The sequence below is a fragment of the Plectropomus leopardus genome, chromosome 2, assembly GCF_026936395.1.
Source record: "Plectropomus leopardus strain MGB_pleo_1.0 chromosome 2, ASM2693639v1, whole genome shotgun sequence".
NCBI classification, from domain to species: Eukaryota; Metazoa; Chordata; class Actinopteri; order Perciformes; family Serranidae; genus Plectropomus; species Plectropomus leopardus.
In genome coordinates, this window is record NC_142177.1 from 12,151,389 (window position 1) to 12,175,576 (window position 24,188).

A 24,188-nucleotide genomic window follows, 5' to 3' on the forward strand; every position below is an offset into this window, starting at 1 on the left:
ACAAACAAGCAGACAAGAACTGGTCAAACACATGATGACATAGTTTGGAAATTGACACATGGTAAATAAAACAATTGACAATAAACAACTAAAAAAAATACATCAAAAAAGGCATGTGAATAAAAATCAGTAATAAGAAAGCTGTTACATTACTACAACTTCAGGTGACTAATCCTATGCCGCAGTCCCTTTCAGTCACTCCTGGGATTGATTCAGTTCCTCTGTGATTGTGTTTCACAGCCTCATGCAGCCTGTGCTCCCATGCTGCCTACCTGCACCTGCTGTCTGTCTACGGTGGCGACACAGACTGGAGCTGACAGTCTGCAGCTAAAGTGGGCCATTGTGAAAAATAGTCCCCGCTTTGATCTGTCTTAATTAAAGCTGCTTCCAGATACTGACTGACACTTCTGGGATTACTACAGACCCCAGTTTCAATGGTAAAGTTTGGACTCCATTGTTACCCCATGTCAGTGCTGTTGCACAATCTATTGATGTCTTTGCTGCTGTAAAAAAACAAATACGTGGGATTTGTCCAGTGACTCGTCTTAGAGTTTTTGTGTCATTGAGTGAAAAATTTTTCCTGAGAAGAGTCTGTTCTGTGAGAATGTTGATATTTCTGCTGTGAATGACTGCAGAAGCTCAGTAGGCTCTATGAATCACATAGAAATTATGCTCATCATAAATATTGGGTTATTCCAGCAAATATAAGGCTTTTTATATCTGCTGAAATAATGACTGAGAAGAAGTTCCACACTGTCTTTCCATCTGTGCACTCACACACACACACATGCACACACACTGTGCCCCCACACTCATTTTCCTCAAAAGTCAGGTAGTCATAGTAATGGTGACCACTGATACAGACCACCCAAAAACTGCCTGGAAGACACAGATCACCCTATTTACAAGGAAATGCTTAGATTTTATCTTTGACCATATTTCAGTTTTATTTTTAAAGGTCACAAAAGCCTGATTTTACAAAATATCTCTCATTACAGTAGATAAAAATATGAACAAACCTTCAGATAGCAGTAGATGTATGCTTCTTTCTGTGTGGCAGTAGCTAGATGTAGTCTGGTAGAGAGAAAATAGACAACAACAAGTTCTGTGAATTATCTTGACTAACCACGTCATGATTTCTGCAAAGAGACATTGCTGTTGAGTATTTTTGCTCTTTGACCACCACAAGCTAAGTGCCATCTGTATCCATTATACTGGAGAGAGGGCAGACATCTCTACTGCTGTTATCTCCAACACTCAGCAACTGAAAAAAGCACTGCAGGTAAGAAGCAAATGCATTTTTGATGTTAGTGTGCCTTTAAACAATGTGTGATTAAGAAAGAAATAAAGAAAAAATCGGCGAGAAGTGAGGCTTCTTTCCACCAATTCAGCCAACACGATTTGGATTGTGAAAAGTGTGAGCACAGCTTTGACAAAATTGCACATTCTTACGTCATGAACTCAAAAGATTACAGGAACGCCTTTTTGTGGAATTCTCTCTAGCTTTGATATGACTTGTAGGTTTTACTTATCAGCAAGAGGTTGAACAAAATGGAAGGAGGGAAGGAAAAAAAACAAATAAGTGAATCTGGCTCAGAGTGGCCCTGGTTTGGACTGGAAATGATCTTGTGGACTGGATGAAAGTCAGAGAGAAGTTACAAATGAATTATGACAGACATAATTCATTCTCAGACCTTCACTGTAGTCAAGGTGAGAGAGAGGCCACAACACTGATCATCTTCCCCAGATTGGAGAGGATAAATCCGTCCAAAGCACGCAGTCCAATTTGCAACCAAATACAATGCAGATGACGGTGCTTCATGTGCTGTATCAGTGAACATGCTCATGTGTATGCAGTCACATGCCTTTCTGCATCTTGTGCTTGCATCTCATTTGCATCTATATAGGTTTTATTTGTGTGCTTCTGTCCTCCAGCTGAGTCCTGCTGCTCTCCACTGATACCAAGCCGATGTTGTCCACTATTGCTTTATTGTCCCTCTAACACAAAGCATGTGACCATTTGTCTTCATCCAGTCTCCTCTCTGTGCATCCTCTCCAGAGTGTCAGAGCTTTAGGCTGATACTTTTCACCCACTCTTCACTTCAGGAAACGGAAAGAGGAAACGCGTCAGAGACATACAGTACATGGTAAAATCTGAAAATGAAAAAAAGATGTAATTTAAAATAATCTTGGAAACCAATTGCTTTAAAATTTAGTTGTATTTACTTAATTTTGTGAAGTTGTTACAACTTAAAAATGATGAATAAAATTGCCTTGTTCCGTTTAAGTGTTAGCAACTTCAGTAAACCAAGTCTTACTTAATAATGACGAAGAGGATCTTGACAATGATGAAGTTAGGAGATCTATGAGGTTTTTGTTTTTGTGGGGTTTTTTTTACATGTTTAAGAAATATGAATATGACTTACTAGTATGCAACCAGCAGAATACAGATAGTAAACTTGCTTTACTGAAGTCCAGTCATTTTTAAGTTGTAACAACTCCACAAAATTAAGTAAATATAACTCAGTTTTTAACTACATCTAAAGTAAACATAAATTAAGATTAATAGTTATATTTACTTACTTTTTTTTTCAACGCAATTGGTTTCCTAGTCTTGGGTAAATCTTCCTTCATTATCACATTTTTTTGGAGCCTTGTGGACTGAACAAGTACTTTTAATCACATATCTGATGAAAACATGTTTTAACATTTTTGTGTGGATTTTATCTCCGTAAGTCAGTTTTGACAATAAGATGCACCTGTGATATGGTTTCATGACTGATATTCTCCTCCTCAGTGAGTCCACCCCCATAGAGGGCGAGCTGTCAGTCACACATGTGACTTTGCAGAAAAAAAGATAAGGTGCTTAAAATAATCATCTGAACTTCCTAGGTAGTATTTCTAAACTGGGATAGCAAGAAAATAAACATTGAAGCAACTCAATAATGTCTAAATAAAGAAGATTAACCCTGATGGAGTAGCTGGGGACACAATTATCAAAATGACTCACTTTCAGCAGGAAATGACACGATTTGGGACGTATTCTGTTTATTTTGGCCACCTTTGGACACACTGAGGAAAGCAACACTACTAATCCACGCTTTGGGAACCTGTGACTCATCCGGTGTCCCGGGTCCACGCTGCTGTCCCTCCGCAAAGCGGGACTGCAGGGGCCACTTCACTCTCTGAATCACCGCGTCGGACCGTATGGAGACCAAGTCCTGCGTCTTGCGCGCAGCTCGATGTCCTGGACCGGATCCTAGAATAATACAGAGGAACAGACACTACCTCCTTCTCAGTGGGGACATAAAACATGTGAAGTCAGGGTGTCTCAGTCTGTGCCCACAAACTCAAACAGGGAACTCCCTCGACGTGTTGAGGCTGCTTTCTCCGCTGAGCGCACACTCCTCCAGCATCCGTGAACATGACTTCGGGTCTGTCTTCCTCTAAAGCCGTCTATATCGGGATGGAGGTGGTGATCGCCGTGTCGTCGGTCATCGGCAACGTGATGGTGGTCTGGGCTGTGCGTATTAACCGGTCTCTGAGAGACACCACGTTTTGTTTCATCGTCTCCCTGGCCTTGGCTGACATTGCGGTCGGTGCTCTTGTCATCCCCCTCGCCATCACCATCAGCATCGGACTCCAGACGCACTTCTATAGTTGCTTGTTGGTCGCCTGCACGGTGCTCGTGCTCACTCAAAGTTCAATCCTGGCGCTCCTGGCCATCGCCATCGACCGCTATCTTCGAGTCAAAATACCCATGAGGTAGGCCTAAAGGTGAATTCTTCTACTTTCCAATATCTTGTCTCATTTACAGAAGCCTTTGTGTCTGGACGGCTGCGCGGACCAAGGACACCCACCAGAGCGGTTATGCACGTTTTTCATTTCAGCTCCAAACAGAAATGACTGTAAAATGTAGCGTAAAGGTGTGCCCAATCATTTTAATTACTTTACAGAAACCTTAATGGAGGGCTACATTAATTTGCTTTGACATCTCTGTAATATCTTTACTGGAAATTACAGTTTGTAAGTGATAAAAGCAAATCATTTTAAAAATAGTACATTTTATTAGTTGATTTTAGTTAAAGATCAAAAAACATTTAGACTTTGGAATATATTAGTCTATTTATTATTTAATTAATTGTACCTATTTTTTTTTTCAAGTGCACACTTCAAACATTAATTATTACCAACCAAAAATGTAACCCGTAAACCAAAGAAATAATAAAATGATGGCTACACATGTAATTAGAAAAGGGGGGTAGAGGGAAAAATAGGCAATAATATCTGCCCTCCTCTAAAAACAAAATAAATAAATGAATGAAAAGAAAAGAAGACCACAGCTTCAATGATTTTAAAAAATATTTTCTTCTGAAACATAACTTGCTGTTCGATTATTTTTGAAAGTCCTAATAGGTATTTCAACTGCAAACATATTTGTACCAGATATGGATGCTGCAGATAGATAGATAGATAGATATTCTTGGTGTGCAAAAAAACCACCTCAATATTCTAGTATATTTACATATTTAGGATTTACATTGGGAGGCTGTGGGTCCAGAGAAAGGTCCTGGTCCATTTTAAAGCTGTTGAATTTCACATCTGTGGCCAGCTGTTTCCCAGCACGTGTTAAACATGTAGAAGAAGCACGTGGAGGTCATTAAATGTTGTACCTCGTTCTGTGCTCCTTGTGATTTGGTTTTTTAATAACTAACTTGAGGGTAAATATACTTTACTGTTGCATTGTAGCAGAGATTTTCAAATCTTAAATTTTATCATCACTTTGCACTCCCCTTGCATCATCCATCATTTTTAGTGAAAACTCAAGTTTCTACATAAAGTTGGCTAATTGGACAATGAGCCTGGCAGAGAATGCATGATTGGTCAATAGGCTCATGGCGGCTGGGTGATGAATTGCGTAATTTCTCAAGCTGGCAACCGAAGCACACATAGAGGCACTCTGTCACTCAGAGGACATTAACATAGGAACAATGAAAAATATATTATAGTATGATCTCAATATCATACGTTTAACCATAGGTGTGGATTTCATTTCATTTATACAATAGGGCTATAAAAACATGAAAGTTGTAGAGTTTTATTTTGAGAAATGTGTGGCATTTCCATCATAAATCAATGCAGAAAAGGCACACATTGCTGCATAAAAAAATCAATAGAATGCAGGAAAATAAGTGTTTGATGCTCAGATTTTTCTGGTGGAGGACCCCCAAACCTCCTGTTGCATTTGTGTATGTCCCTCAATGTTGAAAAAAAACCAAACCCTCTGCCTTCGGATTGAACTGCAATTTATCAGTGTATTGCAGGGTTTCTCAGCCCTTTTCATACTGGATGTAGTGACAGTACAAGGTAATGGACAGTAACATTGTATATTATGTATAAAATATTGTATTGTAATGTTCACAAAAAAAGAAATCAGTTTGTAAAATATTTCTTCTCAGAATTGACAGAAAAGTGGTCTGGTGCTCCAACACAAAGAAAATGCTTTTTATAGAGTCACAAATCTAAGAAATTTACTTTCATCTCACTGCGGATTGCCTTTTAGCCAGATACTCCCACATGGATATGTTCAGATTTCAAACACCAGCGAATCATATTTTACTATCTCGTGCTAAGTGATAATGTGAGCCAGAAATGAAGCTCCCCCCGCCTCCTTCCTGAAACTATCCCTTTGACTCTAGAGGGACACAGTTTACCAGGCACTGATTGCTTTTTATAGCAGAGTTTGTTTGTAAGCACACTGTCATGATAAGAGCGGTGTGTCTGAGATTTGAGAATGTCCAAGGTATTGCTGGTGCGCTTAACTGGGGGATGGGATTTAGCAGGTGGGAGACGAGGATGGAAATCCCACAGGAAAGTAGAGATGGATCAAGAACAGTCGAGTCCAGAAAGTAATTTTTGCCAGACAGTCAGCCGATCCATTTGCAGACAGACTGCTGAGCATTAGGAGCAGCTGGATGGAGAGTTATACTGATACAAATTGAGATAAAAACTGTCGTCACTTATGGGCATAAATCCAGACACTCTTCAAACATGTTTAAGTATACATTCATACGTCCTGTTTTGTATCTGCCTCACCCTGCCTGAACCCCTGAGTATGTGTGTGTGTGCTTTATGTGACAGAGAGTGGATCAGGGAAAAAATATGACAGTCTGGTTTTGGCACGGTGTGTTTCTGCATTAGCGAGGTGAGCCAGGGAGCAGGCATGATAAGAAGAAAGAAAAAAAGTGCAAGAGCGAGAGAGACTAGGAATGAGACCCTAGAATTATTTAAACAGCTCTTTCGTGTGATTGAATCAGCGCTTGTATTACAAGAATCAAGAGCTCAGCTGACCACAGAAATGTCTCATGTCCGCTCCACAATGACTAATTCAAGGATCTGTCCAATTGCTGACTATTGTGTGGGAGAGGTGACGACTGACATCCTGTTAAGATACCAAAGAACAGCAGACAGTTTTTTTCAGCCAATAGCTACCAATTAATCTGCAGAGCAGAGAGGTCTTGATTGTACCTGATTGATGTTTGATTTGTTTCTGTGGACACAGTATTGGTTGCCAGAGAAAGAAGATCGAACTGAAACTACATCATCTGCTATCACCAGAGATTAAAAAAGAAGTGGGAATGACAATACTAAATAACTTGATTGGTTTATGATTTATATCAGTCAAATCTATGAAGCCCACAAACTGAAGCCTTAATGGGGCAGTGTGTAGAATTTAGAGGGATATGTTTGCAGAAATGGAATTTAATATAAGTATGTTTCCTGAAGTGAAAATTCACCTAAAAACAAGAATTGTAGTGTTTTCGTTACCTTAGAATGAGCTGTTTATGTCGACATAGGGAGCTGGTCTTTGTTTTAGGAGCTCTGAATGTTGCACCCCCAATGTTTCTACAGTGGCTCAGAATGGTCAAACCAAACACTGACGTTTTATGTAGCCACAGTTGTTAGTATCCACACAAGAGCATCATGAAAACATTGATATTTTACCATGAAAAATTCTGGGGTTTTGCCAGTTTGAATTACTGAGTCCATTTGTTTTGGGAAAGAGACCAATTCAGCTCCCAGTAAAAACCTCCTGAAAGTCTAGATCTGAAGTTATCAGAGACAAAAGGTGAGCACACATAGGCAGGTGCTAGCCTTGAACAGCGTGAGAAACATTGACTTTTAACGTAAAATAACTTTTCCAATGTTTTGACCACTTTTAATCACTTTGTCCATTTGTTTCAAGCGGAAGAGACCTCTGTCAATAATTCTGATCCTGGTAAAAACCTCCTGAAAACTGTGGGAATTCTAACCTAGAGAAGTCTCAGCTCATTGCAATCTGCAACTCTTACCACTAGATGCCACTAAATCCCCCTAAATCTAACATCTTGTTCATTTAAAGCAAGACTATGTGACTTTTTAAAGAATAAATAATACATTTATATTCTTTTATAAATAAAACATTGGATTCAAAGGCAGTAAAACACACCACTGCTCAATTCAACATACTCAAGGGTTTTGCTTCTGCAGCCTTACATGGTCTGGTATGATCAGTAGATTTCATTATAAAATACTAGTTAATGTTAGCAAAAATTAGCTACATATTACTCCGTAACAAACATACCCAAGCCTGTTTGTTTACTTCATGACTCCCCTCCACCTCTGCTACTGTTGCACTATAACATTTACCATTATCCTGTAATTGTCACTTGGGGCAACAGTGAAAATTGTTCAACAACAAGAGCCGAAACAACACCCCAAAATAGAATTGCCAACATCAGTAGCATCACAAAGAGAGTTATCTGTTGTAAATGTTTTGATTTGCAATGATTTACATGTTTTATTGGACTGTGTTAAAAATAAGATCTTCTCCCTTGTTGCTATAGCTACAAAAGGGTGGTGACTCCTCGGCGAGCTGGCACGGCTGTGTTATTGTGTTGGCTGGTGTCCATCATAGTGGGCCTCACGCCCATGCTGGGTTGGAATAACCTGCAGTTTCTCCGTGACAACGGCTCCCTGATCACTGATGACCTCTTGGTGACCTGTGAATTTGAAAGAGTCATCAGCATGGACTACATGGTCTACTTCAACTTCTTTGGCTGGGTGCTGCCGCCTCTGCTCCTCATGCTGGCTATCTATGTCGAGATTTTCTACATGATCCACAAGCAGCTCAACAAGAAGGTGAGCTCTTCTTCTTCTTGGTCACTTTGTTTGATATACTACGTATAAAAGCTAATTATTTTGTTAATACAACAGACTTAATGTGAACTGATTTGACTAAAGCGAAATCTGTACCCTAATGATCTTCTCCTTCATCTCTCTATAGGTGACAGCTAGCCACACAGACCCCAGCCGTTACTTTGGCAAGGAGCTCAAGCTAGCCAAGTCGCTTGCCCTCGTTCTTTTCCTCTTTGCGGTCAGCTGGCTCCCTCTTCACATTCTCAACTGCATCACCCTCTTTTGCCCCACCTGTGAAAAGCCCATGTTCCTCATTTACATCGCCATCATCCTCACCCATGGCAATTCAGCTGTCAACCCCATCGTGTACGCTTTCCGCATCAAGAAGTTCCGCACAGCGTTTTGGAAAATCTGGAAACAGTACATGCTTTGTCAGGATCCGGTTGGCCGGCTTCCTCAAAGAGGGAGCCAGAGAGGACAAAGTCATGAGAGGAGGCTGAGGCAGAATGATGATGACGATGATGATGTGTGACCTTTGGCAACTAATTGGATTGCTGTGTAACTGTTGAGTTTCACTCCACTGGTTCACAGAATGGGAAAGCTTTGTGTTTAAGGGATTACCGGTCAGAATGGTCTTAATGGCGTTGCAGGATGTCAGAGGCATGAAAGAGGTGAGGGAACTCCATTTTGGACTGACTGATTTGCTCCATCCAACACACTTCAAGAGGTCAGGATGACAAATCAGCATGGAGATGGGATAAATATCATAAATCAGACTTTGATTTAAGTAAGACTCCTCGTTAATTTCCCTGCTGGCTAACAAAATGAAGACGATGTCATATGAGATAAGAGGCCTCTCATCAGGTTCAACACCTGTTGAGTTTGAATCAGAAGGTGTATATCTGTAGCACATGTGGTACAAGAGTAGTGTATGCTGTATTGTATTTTTGACCTGAATTTTCATTCTCAAAACTCATGGCCTTTTTTATGTGAATTTCAAACAGTTGAGCATTGTAATATTTGCTACATTTACATGCTTAGGTTTGTGGCCTTAAGGACAGAAAATGTAATGAAGAGGAACTGAAGCACTGTGCTGAAGTGTGAATCTGGTAAACAAGTGGTGGGCAAGCAGGAAGTTTTCGCAACCAGCTTGGTGCTTTGACATGGACCAGGACACAGGATGTACTGTATGCTGGCTGTGGGAATGAAAAACAGTCAAATTGACTCACTTGGAATTTCAATCCAGGATCTTTGGTGCGATCAACATCTAGTTTGACTGTGCCGGTGTCTGTTGCGCAGTAGCTCATCTGAATCATAGCCCTTACAGACGTGTGTTGCAATGCAGCACATGTGACAATGGTGTTTTTGAGACCATTGGACTGACAGAATGACTAATAATAGCTAATAGTTGCAGCTGAAAACAGCATCCATGCTAAAAGAAAAAAATACTTGATGCCCCTTTTTGAATATTTGTGGGCATAGACAATGGTAAAAAACTGTGAAGCCACCTATGAGTACATACATAATTTTAGCTACAGGACTGTGAATTCAAGGTATGTCGGGGCTCCTCCGTCCAATAAGCTTCATTTTATCTGGATTATGTACCTCTCTCCTGTACAGTAATCACTGAGACCTTTTCACTACTGGCAGGTTTTTTAGCTACCTTTTCACATTTTTCCCAGATTCTTTGTGACAAAGTAGCCAATGAAGCATTATTACATCCAACAGCCTCTTACTCCCAAATTGTCAAATACTGACGCTTGGTCAAACTATGACACTCTAGGTATGACACCCTAAACATCTGCTTTCATAGGAAGTGCACAGTTTCCACTCCTTTGGGCTTAGGCAACAAATGTACGTCGTTAGGTCCAGAAAAAACATCATGGTTTGGCTTAAAATAAGTATGTTTGTTACTAATGTACTATAATGCCACCTTACATGCGCCATTAGTGGAGCATGCTACATATACTATCACACTATCCTCGACTTACCTCTGGTTTAACATTCACATAGTCTCTTTCTCTTTCGCGCTCTTTATACTACATCACTTGCCTGGAGCTTAAAAAAATGCAGCTGCTCAGTGTGTTGTATACCGCTGTTGGTATGCGTTGGTATCTGACATGAAAGACCACTGACCAAGTGTCAGGATTTGACAAGGTGGGAGTGAGACCGGGCTGTCGCATCCTCTGTTATATCTGTTATGGGGCTGACTTGAACTGACCAGTGTTATCCTTAAAAACAAGTGAGATTAGACATGAAAGTTACAATCTGAAATGGGGTTGCTAATGCCTACAATATGTACTGTATGCGACTAGTATATGTATGAATGTTAATGGGAGATGCTGTTTAATATTGGCCTCACTGAGCCAACAGTTGTTTATCTCTGACTCGTTCTCTTACAGCTGTTGATTGTGCAGGCAGATGGGAAAATGCACCCTTCAAGCATCTTATTAGATTGTTTTTAATGACTTGCAAACAGAGACAGGAAAGTAAAGCAAAAAATGTAGACCAGCATATGGTGTGCCCTGATTTACATTCATAATGATGAGATGAGATAAGATAAAATTTTATTGAAGAATTACACGTAAATTTGTCTGGCATCACATGCACCAAACAATCAATACAGTAACACAACACAACATAAAGAACATCTGTAAGGTCACAGCATCTGAGAAAAACACACCTGCCCCTTGTTATGCACACGCGTGCGCACACACACACACACTCACACACACACAGACATCTGACATCCCAACATGCCATATTGTTTCAAGATCATATCACTGTACGTGCGTAGAAGCATAAAAATCCACAGAAATAGCATCTCACTTTCTCTCCTTCTCTGTATCGAGAGTGGTGGGGGGCCATTTTTTGTGCACACACATCGATCTCCTGTCACTTGGCAGAGAGAGCTGCTCATGTGTGAATAAGTGAGGAGGTTATGAGGGCGTAGGAGTCCAGGGGAGAGGTGGGACAGAGTGGAAGGATTATTCTGTTTACGAGGGAACCTTAAGGCGAGAGAGTGTAGCTAAGGAACTCATCAAGACAAGTCTGCGGAGGTCAACATCAAGGCCACCCTGACGATGTCCCATCAAATAAACAGGCCTGTTAATATGACCATGCTGATGTCTATCCTTACCTACTGTGGCACTGTGTGTTACATCGTACACAGGACACCCACAAACATATAAAGTACTGTATGTCTTCATCAGGCAAGTGTACTTCAATATTGTATTTCCAATGCTGCTCTTGTAATAATGTTTCAAGGTGATTTTATTTCCCACTTAATGCTCCTGTGAAATATTTTTAAAGCCACTATGTTTAGAATACAATAATATAGATATACAATATTATAACATATTTCAAATGATTCCTTTTTGCAGAAAAATGAGGCAATCTAGAAGAAAGAATTGCACAAAGTGTATAATTCTTCAGGCCCGTTTATTATTATTATAACTGGGGATGGGAATATGACAGTATCGTTTTTGATACTACCACTGGGGAGCGCCATGGTCAGAAACTTTTAATTCTACACATAGTGGCTTTAAGTTTTGATTACTTTGCTATGATTGACCCCGTGTATAAAACATGATTTGTGCAATATGCTGAGATGTACATTAACAATATCAAAAGAAAAACACTAGTTTAGATATTGGAAATGTAGACACTGTATACCAGCATCAATTGCTGGAGGTTTAGAGCAGCATGTACTGACATGGTGAGCTGTTTTGTCTATCTCTATTTATGAAAGACATAAATAAATAGGTCAATAGATGGAGTCAAAACACTGAAAGTGGACGCTTAATCTCGGCTAAATGTGAACATTTTGTCCATGTTATCTACTGTGGTGGTTGGAAAATACACTGACATCAAACACTTGAAGAAGAAAATAACTGCATTTATCATGGACACTGACTAAGAATTTGATGATGGGTGTTGTCAAGAGAAGCTCTTTGGGGGTTGTAACAACACATCATTACTTGGTTTTCAAACACCAGAATATGTATCTTCTCCTCTTTTCACTCACTCTTTCAGTCTAATGCACATTTGTTTGTGTTTGTGTTAGAGGGCTTCACAGTCTTTATACCAATCAGCCACAACATTAAAACCACTGACCATGTTGTTACAGTGCAATGTTCTGCTGGAAAACCTTGGGTCTAGCACTGATGTGGATGCCACTTGATATGCTCCACCCACCAAACACCATTGCAGACCACGTACACCCCTTCATGGAACGTGAGGCACTCCCTGATGGTAGTGCCTCACGTTCCTCGGACCATTCCTCTGTGGTTTCTGCAGTGCAGCGTGGCACATTGTCTGCTGGGGGCGGCGCTGCCATTGCCTAGTGCTGTTGCCATGGGGTGTACTCGGAGTGTGATGGTGTTTGGGTGGGTGGTGCATGTCCACATGAATAGTAGGAACCAAGGTCTCAACGTTGCATTGCAACAAGATGATCCATCTTATCCACCTCATCTTTTGGTTTTATTGTTGTGGCTGATGGAAGTAATAGGTCATTTGCTTTTTATAAATTGACACTGTTTTTATAAAACTTGTGTCAAGGGTGAAAATGTAAATTGAACAGACTTTTTTCACAGCAGATGTGATGACTTGTCATGACAGGTGTCTCAAATAACATTAATTGCTGCAGAGCATTGCATTACTTGCTGCAACACAGCCATTGTTAATGTTATTGGTTCCACCTGTGATTTTCCTGCTTTGGTGAGTCAAAGAGCCTGTTTTAACACCTGGTATTAGCATGCTTTTTGGTAATATGAACGAAAGCAGACAGCCAAGACACATCGCCGTTCATACCTGTACCTGTATCTCTAGCTGACAAGTTGTGTTCAGATTTCGTCACTGCCCTGTGCAGTCATAGGTCCACGCTTTTGCTCGCTATTCACATTATTAGTTGTATCAGTACAGCTAAAGGTCTGGCTGTCAGCAGAATCCAACACATCCTCTTCCACAGGACAACACAATGGATGGTCAGGCAACACTTCATCCGACTTCATAAACTTGAGTAAGTTACAGACCAGCACCAAAACAACCACCACGTCCTGCACTGATGATGTAGTCCCTGTTGCAGACACATCAGGACAGTGGTAGTGTTAATAGCCTACCACAAAAGATATGTGGACAAATGCGTCCCAAGTTACCTGGTTTGAGTGATCGGTTTGGAAATGCCTCTTAGTGGCTGTTTACATCTGTATTTAGCACTATCCAGTTGTGATCAGATGACCTGAAACGATGTTGATGCCAGGTTTAAACAGAGTGTTAATGTCTGTGAAAAAGATGAAATAATCTCATTCATTTGGAAACAATAGAGGCAAAGTGATGCTAGTGCTTGTATAGTTTTTGCAATGTGTAAATGAGGTGTGTTTATTCTAAATTAAGCCACTGTGTTGTGGTACTTCTAAATGGAAACACAGACATGAAAGCAGTGTTTGTCTGTCCACCCTATAAATAGAGAGAATGCATTGCCTGGCTCAGAATCCCCCCGACATGTCTCACAGAGTTAGCGTGGAGTTGGTGCAGACTGCCAAACAGCAGCACACAGGAAGGTGTGACTGTGCAAACAGCTCAACTTTAGGAGTAGTCTTGAATATCTGCCACAGACCAAACATACAATTGGTGTTCATTACTTCAAATCAAATAAATACATGACAAGCAAACTGATATACTTTCAATTAACTGTTCTGTGAAGGGGTTAGGTGTGTGTTGTGTCAAGACTGTCAGCAGGAATTTCTCACATATTTACGAGCACCCTTGACATTCCACCTTCCTCACAGAGGTGCAAACCTACAGTCAGATGACTTTATACCCCAGTGTGAACTGCATCCATAGAGCTGCAGGCTCTGTGATCACCACAGAGAAAAACTGAAAGGAAAAAAAACAACCCACAAAACCACATCCATTCCTCCAAGCACACATTCTGCAAAAGGAAGAGAAACTTGCAAACGCTATGTGAAATTTAATCCAAGTTTGTTTGCTTCCTCCTTTGGTCCCTTCAGAATCACATTCCCCACATACCAGATGTTCCAATAGCTGGTTTTAAAATATGGGTGGCATCTTTCGCAGGGCAATTGCTGACTGAAAGTAGTCCTTGCTGCACCCTGCTGGTTACTGTGCAGTAGTGAAACGACATTATGAGGCACCTCTTTACTACTGGTTACATGTTGGAAAAAGACATAGAGATTAACATGCAATATAGTTCAGGAGGTCTGTGTACTATGGAGGACCACATCTGCCATTATAAAAATAGATAAATAAGTAGTTAAAATAATAATTGAAATAATAAAGAAGGACAAATAAAAGAAGGAAAAAAGTCTCAATAATCTAATAAATATTCGGGTTTATTTTGAAAATTAATGAAATACAAAGAAACAGAGACATTTATCAAATAAGTTCATTTGTTTGACAAATAATTCATTTAATGTTAATTTATTTGTTCATTTTCCGGTAAGACAAGAAAGGCTGCGCAATAGCCCGTAATGGGGAGCAAGACAAGAACAGTCGATCTGTGAACTCACGGCGATAAACCAATGGCTGTTAAGTGACACATGACAACAAGCTCTTTCATGAACATATTATGGCTGAAATACAGAAAAAACATAAAAAGAAGACATGAATGAATAGGTAACTATATAAACAAATACAGAAATGAATAAAATGAGAAATAAATGAAAAGAGATTAGAATGAATTGATAAATAATGAAATACAAAAAAAATATATAAAGAAATAATTTCTCAAATAAATAAATACCTTTTAGTCATTCATTTTTCTATTCATGTGCATATTTACTTTTGAAATAAACTTGCATATTTATTAGATAATTCAAACTTTTATTTCCAAATTTATTTTTTTAATCTTTAATTTATTGAACCATTCATTAATTATTTCTTTTTTATAATGGCAGATTTTGTCCTCCATAGTTTACCACTAGATGTAGAAGAAAATAATTTAAAGTCTTATTCTTTCAATCTTATTTGTGTAATGTATTGATGAAAACATGCTTTGTCTGTCTAAGGGAGTACTTTGTCCCCATGTCATTTAACCTGTCATCTAAATAATTTTAGATTTAGATAATTAGATAATTAGATAATCTAGATAATTTTAGATAACCGTCTGCTTTCCCAAGTAAACCATACAGGACAATGGAAGCAGCAGTAACTGCAGATGTTGGAACTGGTGTTTAGAAAAAAGTGTTTATGGTTCGGCAAAAATGTAATTTAGGAATGTAGAATAAAGTCATTTTGATGAAATGTCACTATTTTAAGTTTAGATTTGGTTATGTTTCCTCATAGACACATTTGTTGTTCATGGTGTGTTCAAGGGCTGTTCGTGTGGTAAAGATTCCTGTTTTTTCCTTTATTTTGACACTTCTTTCCTTCACTTACCTTACTTCCTTTACCTCACTTCCTTCCCTCCTCTCTCCTCAGCACTGATTGGTTTCTAGAACTCTTTGCTCATCAACCTGATTGAGTTCACCTGTTAACTCCCTAAGTAAACCCTGCACACCCTTTCCCCTGTTGATCATCACATGGAGCAGCAGTGTTAGTTAGGAGAGCTTCTTTCTCTTTTCACCTCAGTTTATCCTGTTCTTTATTTCATCAAGAAGATTAATCCTTATTAAGAAAGGCATTTGTTTTATTTGACTAAAGTTCTTATTTTTGTATTTGTTTTCTTTCACAGACACAATGCATGAGTCTTTGCTCCCCCCTTTATGTTTAATTGCAATTCTTGAGTTTTGGAAGTAAACCTTCCTTCCATCCATTGCCATCCGATTATCTGGGGCCGGTTCGCAGGGGCAGCAGGCTGAGCAAGCATTGCAGATGTCCCTCTCCACAGCAACGCTTTCCAGCTCCTCCTGGGGGATCCCCCCTTTGTGTGGAAAATTAAGTTCTTGTGGCTGATGCATTTTGGCCGATGCCCATGATAGTACACCTCTCCCTCTGATCCTCCTCCTCCTCAAACGTAAGAATTTTTAAAATACTATGATCATTTGTGCTTGTAACAGTTTGTGGCTATGGTAAATGCTGTAATTGTAGCTTTTTTTTTTTTTTTAAGAAAACCTGCCTTTGAAAACATGCTGGGTCTAAGAAGATATTTAAAATAAATACAAAACACAAGCATATGTCCCTCCTATAGGGCAAAATAAAAATCTAAGTCCCTTCACAGTTTAAAAAAACAAAAAACAAAAAAAACATCCCCTGTCTTGCACCACCCCTTCTCCTCTCATAAATAACAAATGGTTCCTAACAGAACTACCATTACTACTTAAAATAAAAATAACCCTGCCTATGTATTGTTAGCATGTTTGCATAGAAAGTTTGATTTTTTTTTTTTAGCACTCTGTTTATAATATGCATAAATATTTTAAAATGAGAACGAAATCATAAAAAATATCTAAATGTTATATCCAGAATTACTAATTACTAATACACAATTTAATGACACATTACTTTCAAAGATCCACGATTTTTATTGAAATCATTTAAAAGATTATAAAAAGGTGGCTGCAAATAAAAAAAGCAAGTTCCTTAAAAAAAAAACATGAAGTTAAATGATTTACTGGCCTTTGTGTTGCTTCAATCCTGCATGTTTGTTCTGGCACTGTCCATCAAGTCTTTAGTTTGTAGCAAATATGTCCCATTGAACTGTAAACAAACGTGGCTGGTAGATGTGTGCATTCAGGTTTCAATATTTCATTTCAAATGTTTCACATACTATAAACATTGCATGCATTTTCTAAAATATTGAAGAAGTACAGGCCAAATATGACTCCATGTGATTAAGACATTCAGCAGACTGTTACAAAAGAAGAGTACCCGTATTTTTCTTAGAAAAATAACTGACTGAAAAACACATTCAAGTACTTGAAATCACAGCTTGAGTGAGCTCACAAAATGGCATACAAAGATCAAGTGCAGAGAAACATATGAAAAAGAACGCCAAATTGTCTGTTTAACAGTTCCACTGTAATTTAAGCAAGCATAAAGAGCTAGATTAAAGAATTAAAGTTAATATTAAATTAATTTAATTTAGTGAAACATTCAGAAGCCCTGAGCCCACAAATAAAAACACTAAATTGAAGCCTAGACCACTGATCACCCAGAAAACTCTTCTGATTTCTTATACCAAGGATAATCCATCGGTATTTTGTGAAATCAAGTGTCTTTTGAAGAATAAATAGTACATCAATGACTTAATTGTTGTATATTTGCTTTATAATAACCTACTTGGCTGACCGGAAGTGAAACTATTTCAACAGCAGCTGCATTCCATTTGACCAACTGCTATTATCTGTCTCAACACACATGATTGCGTTAACCTGAGAAGTGCACTTGTATCACAAGATCATGGGGCTTGTGCCAGATTGTCTAAAACAGAAACTGAGGTTTAGTGTGTGATCAGATGTCTGTCTGAATGAAAACAAAACCCTAAATAGACAAATTACAGACAGATAAAGTGACTCAACAAGGCAAAATATTGTTGTTCAGCTGTGTGTGCATCATTACAGAGAGGCTGGTCCTGCAGGATTGAGTCTCAAACATCTGTCACTTTGTCCTGAAACAAACCACAGAAATACAAAGTCACAGACTGTCCAGAACCTGCAAGTCACTCAGAACGAAACTGGACATGCTATTTAAAACAGAACTACAACGCAAGGGTTCAAATGTATGGATGTGGCTGAGGTACAAATCTTGTTCTAACTGAATGGTTCCTAAATTTGTGGATAAAAAAAATTAAATTGTGCTGAGCACTCAAAACGCTAAAGTTTTGTAATGTGATATATATATATATATATATATATATATATATATTTTATCTCAATGCCTTTATTGTCATTAGTACAATAAAGTTAAGTGTCAGTGACACACACACATATAAAACAGAGTATTAAAGCAGAATAAACAGAATAAAGAAAGAAATAAGATCTCATTGCTGGGTGCAAGTGGTGGAAAAATACTCTAATCCTTCACTAAACTAAAAGTATATAATATATAAGTCCAAAAATACTCCATTACAAGTAAAAGTCTTGAATTTAAAATGTTACGTAAGTAAAGGTGCAGAAATACTTTGAGCAGAATACTTTAAGTATCAAAAGTACTCAATATGTAGACTTTCTTTTCACAGCATTATACTACTACAGAATATTGTATTCTGTTTTTTTCATCACTGATGAATACATGTAAGAGCATTTTGATGCTGTACTTCATCAAAGTGGTGATAGTATTGAATACACTGTATACTCTCGGTAAAAAAGTAGTACCAAAAGTAGTGCTGGATCGTTCTAAGCATATCATATGTTTTTATAAATAAAAAATTAACTGTCAAATTAAGAGGTGTAAAAAGGAAAATATTTCCCTTTGAGATGTAGTTTAGTACAAGTATGGTAGCATCAAATGAAAATACTTTGTACTTTGTTACATTGCACTACTTCTGAGGGCATGTTGTTTCGCATACTGGTGATACCAAAGAGTTTGATCCAGGAATTTATTTTAAATGACAGAACCATAAGTGAGGCTTATCAAGCACCAACACGCAGTGCACGGTGGTTTTATAATAGTGTAAGACAGGAATTTACAACCCTAGACTGGTGGTCATGGTGACAATCATTTTATTTACAGGGTTGACTCAGTATTAAAATAAAATAAGCTTATCTGCCATTTCCTGTAAAGTTAAGGCAGAAGTCCAATCTCCCTATCCTTGGCAGGTCAAACAAGTTCGGTGTGAATTCATTTCACAAGAATTAAACTGACATCAAGGAAGTTGTAAAATGTCTGCTGGGTAAGCACGAGGGCACATGGTCACAGTATTGCTTCAGTCATCCAGTCAGGTGTGGCATGTAAAAATGAAAGAGGAGGTACTTTGACTAAAGGATCATTTCTTGTAAAATGAGAGTAATGCAAGGAAAACTTAACTTAGAAGTGCTGTAGTGACTGAAAAAACACCTCCAATAAAGACCTCCATAAAAAAAAAAAAAAAAAAGATCTTTAAGAACCAGAGATCTGAATTAAATCTTCAGTGAAAGGTAACTTCCTGGCATCGTTTGTGCAGCAGTCACAGTTGGTGCATATGAAGACATTTCATAAATATGAACACTAATCAGGTGCAAAGGGCTGGTGCAGTGACCCTCGCAACAAATAACATCTAACATAAGAAACAGCTTATGTCTCCTTGACCTTTATATAATAGTTTTCCAATTGTTCTGGCCTGGGCAAGTGATCGCAAAGAACAAAATAATATAGATATGTAAAATTTTCTTACCCATCCACCTTGCTGAGTCACCCATGGTCCAACACGCCTGATGAGGAATGCAGTCATGGCATTCTGGACTTTAGCTTTCAGCTCTGGACATGATTTCTTGACATACAACCCAAAGGCCACCGAGGCCCTGATCAGCTGCATCTCTGCAGCAACGTCCGCCTGCTGAGAGACCCAATTCTGGCACATGACCTCCACACCATGACTAAATGCTGCATCTAAGGCCTGGAGAGAAAAGATGAGACAGGGGCAATATTATTGAGGGAATTCAACTTAAAGACATCCTTGTAGACAAAAAAAGGTGGGTCCTGACCATACCTTTAATTCTCCAGTCAACCCTTTTTCAAAGTTAAGAAACAGAAAAATACACTTAATTTTAGATCTATTTCTCAAGTTTTGTGTACTGGTTTACATTTTTTTTTAAATATACCATATTCCAAATTTACATGAAAATTTTAAATTAATGGAGTTTTGTGCTACTGGTGATCAGTACATCACATGACACAGTAATGAGTGAATAGTTTGACACAGATTTGACCATGTGAAAACTGCTGGCATTTCAGAATATAGGCAAATAAAACCAAAATCTATACTGATATCTCCATTGCAAAGAAAACATTTTCTTTTTACTTCTGGTGTACTTATGCTTTGACACCTCACCTAGTATTCCCACAATTACTACTGTAGCTACATTTGAACCCATCGTGGGTGCATTTACACAACTAAATACTAAAAGGTCAACTGTAGTTTAATAGTTACTCTACAAAAAGTGCACTATAGCTGGCAAAAGCTGACTGTTTGTTACAACAGGTGGAAAACAAACAGTGCTTCCGCTAGCTGTAAGTGCCTTATTGATCTCCACAGGGGAAATTCCAAGTGTTGTTTTATGAAAGATAAGTACAGAAAAACAGAAAAAGTTAAAATAACTTAAATAATATAAACTTAGAATAGAAATTAGAATAAATATAAAGTAGAGTACATTAAGGGTGTAGGACAGTTTTTCAATACAATATGTTAGCCTATTATAGAGATTCTTATGTTATATTTGTTGGTGTCACAAAGTTTCCTATAGTGTTTTTTCAGGGGCCTGTGAGCAATGTTAGAGGATATCAGTAAATACCCTCATATATTGTTCCAGATCAAAGTATCAGTGCACCTCATATTTGGCTATGACAAACGTACACCCTCCTGATGAAAAATAGTTCAGGATTATGTTATTTTCCTCAACTCATTGATTGAAGGGTCAACTTCCCTCTTGGTGCTTGCCCCGCCCACCTACATGATGTCACACCAACGCAATTTTTATTATGTGGTTGTACTATGACTCTGCAAAACAAGTCTTTATTTTCACCTATCAGAAAATTAATCCTGTGCTATTTGATCTTGTGTTCCACTCCACATTTTCAGTGTGTGTACCTCTTGTGCTACTGCTGCTTTCTTCAGGTCACCCAGGGCAGCTCTAAAATTCATGTCCTCATTCAGGGCATCAGCCACACTCCTCAGTTTATCAGCGATCACAACTGGATCAAAAGACTCATCTGAAAAAAAATAAAAACAAGCTTCAGCAGCCCGTGGCATCTGTAAATAAACATCTGTATTCAGTGCCCATAAGTTTCTTTATTAATGTCATAACCGAAGGAGGTTAACTGTGACGTGAATGACTGTATAATGTAAAAATAGCTTGAGTGTTTATAAACAAAGGAAAAGGACACTGCGTGTGTTTATGCTACATTGTCTTAAAAATAATGCGTTAACACGTAAAAACGTAAATATATTAAAACATATATTGCCTTTCACCTCCTTGACTTCTTGTTTAGTAGCCTATCTAAGAACGAAAGTACCCTTATCGATACTGTGCGCTCACAGTTAACGCGCACCGACTCGTCAGGTCAGTACAGACGGTTCCCTCTCTGCCACACACGCCGGCACATTATGTTATTCACGGACAGAAAAACACACACTCACCGCTGCCTGCACTGTCAACCTCCAGTTCACAATCTAATACACGATACTGGTGAGCATCATCGTCATCAAGCAGACATTTAATTATTTCGCTGGTCTGCCACTCGACACGGGTTGCGTCTGGAGCCATTGCTGCTCGTAAATATCGGACACACAGTGCGCAGCCGCAAACCGAGAAGGGCAGGGTGCTCTTGAACTTCCGGTTTGATTGGAACTGGAATATGTTTGTCCAAAACAGCGCAGTACAAACATGGTTTCAGCTTCTGCCAATGGTCTTGGGATTAGGACAGCATGTTTATGTTAAAAACATTAGGAGCAAACAATAACATTTGGCCTGTTTATGTTGAAATGATGGCTATAACTCTACATTGAAATCAACAACTGATTACCTCAAGTGCACTTAGGGACTGTTATTTATGAGGAGGTGGTGCAAAACAGGGAAGGCATAACAAATAGTTTGTAGCCTAAGCACCAGTGAGGGACTTTTTTTTTTTTTTTTTTGGCTAAGGGGAGAGGTATACAACTGTAAATAGCTGTACTGGCTATCTGATTTGTCGCCAAATTTTAGAGAAAACGTGCCCTCCAAGTTAGGAGGGCACGTTTTCTCTAAAATTTGGCGTTTGGTTTTTCTTTAAAAATCACCAAACTTGCATCATTATTCATAGCCAGAAACTGTGAAAAAAAAAGTACTGTTGGATTTTCAAAATTTCCGACAGTCTTTGGACACATTATTTGCGATGAACACTTTTGTCCAAAAATTTGAATAAATAAATAAATAAAACAAAAGCAAACCCCAAACAAACCAAAAAGCAAAAAACTAATCTGAGCTTGAAATAGTGATATTTCATCAAAGTCACTTTATTCTTTGTTTCATTTAAAATGTGGCCAAAAGATAAAATGTAACTAACCATCATGCATGACAAGAGTGAAAAACAAAGGCTCTTTTTTGTCAACTGAAAGATTTCATCTTTAACTTTCAAGCATCAGTTCATAAATTCTTAACATCCAACAACTTATTCATGTTGGAAGGTCATGCATTTTCCAAAGGTCACTCGGGGATTCTCAAGGAAAAATATCTGTAGCTCCAGGGAGGGTAAAAAAAAGTCACACTCCAGCCATCCACCTCCTCTGATAAATAGAGAACAGTCCCTTAATTGAACTTGAAACCAAGCTCTCCAAGCATAATATACAAACAACATTTTATATATAGGCTGTAGCTGTCTGAACATCAGGCCTTTTTCCACATTTGTATCCATTCATGCAGATAGTTGTGGATTTGTTTGTGCAGGTTTTGAGAGAGTTTATCTGTCTCTGAGATGCCTGCATTCCTCTTCAATACAAACAAGGTGTATTGAATTGAATTTCAGGTGCTCACAGTATTATTTTTTAATTTAACAGCAACATCTTTCTCCAGAATCAGTTCACAGTACAAATGGGGTAAAAGAAAAAATTACAAAGTGAGTACAATTCCCATGCAAATACTGACAAAATAACACCTATCAAACCTGTGTGGAAATTCCCTTCACTTTCATTGTACAGAGGCAGAAATCTCAGAGACAGATATCACAACACCTTGAAAAATAATAACAGAACATTCAGTGAAGTTGCATCATTTTATAGTAGAGGTGCCTGCCTGGCCTCATCTGCATTTTCCTCTACCCTAGTTGATAAAATGATTGTAATATGAACTAGTCAGTAACCGCTCATGTTTATACTCAAACACAAAGAAAGTAGGTCAGCTTCTCAAAGTCGACTGGCAAGACTTGGATATACAAATTGAAGTCACAGTATGGAGAGCACAGAGACATTAGTAACAAAGCTCTGACTAAGTGTTGTGGTTTATTAATCCTGTGAAACCTGGTTTTAATTCTTTCAAAAACATGGAGGGATGGAAATGAGCAACTTCACAGTGCCAAGTGAATATAACTGATTTTTATTAACTACTTAAAGTGATTTTTTGTGTCAGGCCTGGGGCCAAAAACTCAATGCACTGTTTAAAAGACATTTTTTAATTCAGCAAATGCAGCTCAAAAAGCAGCTCTGTGTTCCTCTATAAAACTCAAATAAAATGCTTTTGTTTGGGTTAATTTTGTTGATTAATTAAGCATTAAGATGCAAAGACAGAAACTTTCAATGCCAGATGTGAACAGTATAGTTGACAGCCAGGGTGACAGCCACTGGGGTGCAATAAACTGAATCAGGCACTAATGACTTCTCTCTGATGCTAATGTCATCTTTGTCACTCACATCCGGGGAACACCAGTCTACTGCTCACACCACTGGCAACATAAACTATTTATAAAAGCCAAGCTCAAGATTTATCATTAGACTATTTCTGAACTTCTCTTGCTTAGTCTAAACACATTTGGACAATCTATTATAATAATAATAATAATAATAATGCATTTTATTTATAGGCGCCTTTCTGGCCTCTAAAGGTCACCTTATATCATAAAAAATAAACACAGAGTTTGAGAAACAAATAAGAATACACCACTGATCACCTGACAGATGGCCATACACAGACACATACATTTACACACTAGCTGTTAGTGTGTTTTACATCCATAAGATGGCGACATTCACCCACTACTGATGTTTTTGATGAGGGCTGCCCCACCCTTGTATACACACACACACACACACATGCAAATGGGTTGTTTGTACATGTCGATCCCTCCGTCGCCTGTCTTCATGCTCAATCAAGTATGCACACGTATGTGCTTCTGCCATTGTGCAGTGACCTGCAGCACAGGCCAAAGAGAAAACATTTATTATT

General features: G+C 38.5%; 2 protein-coding genes across 2 annotated transcripts; one reads left to right on the plus strand and one right to left on the minus strand.

The window, feature by feature from the left end:
- The first annotated feature begins 2,811 nt into the window (after nucleotides 1-2,811).
- On the plus strand, nucleotides 2,812-13,854 carry LOC121961540 (adenosine receptor A1-like). Its single transcript, XM_042511570.2, has 3 exons — nucleotides 2,812-3,765; nucleotides 7,887-8,181; nucleotides 8,327-13,854. Exons 1-3 carry the CDS (start codon nucleotides 3,425-3,427, stop codon nucleotides 8,708-8,710), a joined length of 1,020 nt encoding a protein of 339 aa, XP_042367504.1. The 5' UTR covers nucleotides 2,812-3,424; the 3' UTR covers nucleotides 8,711-13,854.
- A 2,787-nt stretch (nucleotides 13,855-16,641) lies between these two features.
- Nucleotides 16,642-21,572, minus strand: LOC148190157 (bcl-2-like protein 15). The gene is made up of 4 exons (XM_088085306.1): nucleotides 21,413-21,572; nucleotides 20,864-20,985; nucleotides 19,451-19,672; nucleotides 16,642-17,746 (listed from the first exon to the last, which is right to left on the minus strand). The coding sequence occupies exons 1-4, from the start codon at nucleotides 21,537-21,539 to the stop codon at nucleotides 17,726-17,728; spliced, it is 492 nt and encodes a 163-aa protein (XP_087941432.1). The 5' UTR covers nucleotides 21,540-21,572; the 3' UTR covers nucleotides 16,642-17,725.
- Nucleotides 21,573-24,188: the final 2,616 nt, after the last annotated feature.

Bases quoted from the DNA above. Each gene is read 5' to 3' on its own strand.
- LOC148190157 (XM_088085306.1), bottom strand. From the start codon at position 21,539: ATGGCTCCAGACGCAACCCGTGTCGAGTGGCAGACCAGCGAAATAATT. The intron at 20,986-21,412 runs GTGAGTGTGTGT...ATTTTTTTTCAG, and splicing joins GGTTGACAGTGCAGGCAGCG to ATGAGTCTTTTGATCCAGTT. The intron at 17,747-19,450 runs GTAAGAAAATTT...GGTTTGTTTCAG, and splicing joins TGACTCAGCAAGGTGGATGG to GACAAAGTGACAGATGTTTG.
- LOC121961540 (XM_042511570.2), top strand. From the start codon at position 3,425: ATGACTTCGGGTCTGTCTTCCTCTAAAGCCGTCTATATCGGGATGGAG. The intron at 3,766-7,886 runs GTAGGCCTAAAG...TTGTTGCTATAG, and splicing joins CGAGTCAAAATACCCATGAG to CTACAAAAGGGTGGTGACTC. The intron at 8,182-8,326 runs GTGAGCTCTTCT...ATCTCTCTATAG, and splicing joins ACAAGCAGCTCAACAAGAAG to GTGACAGCTAGCCACACAGA.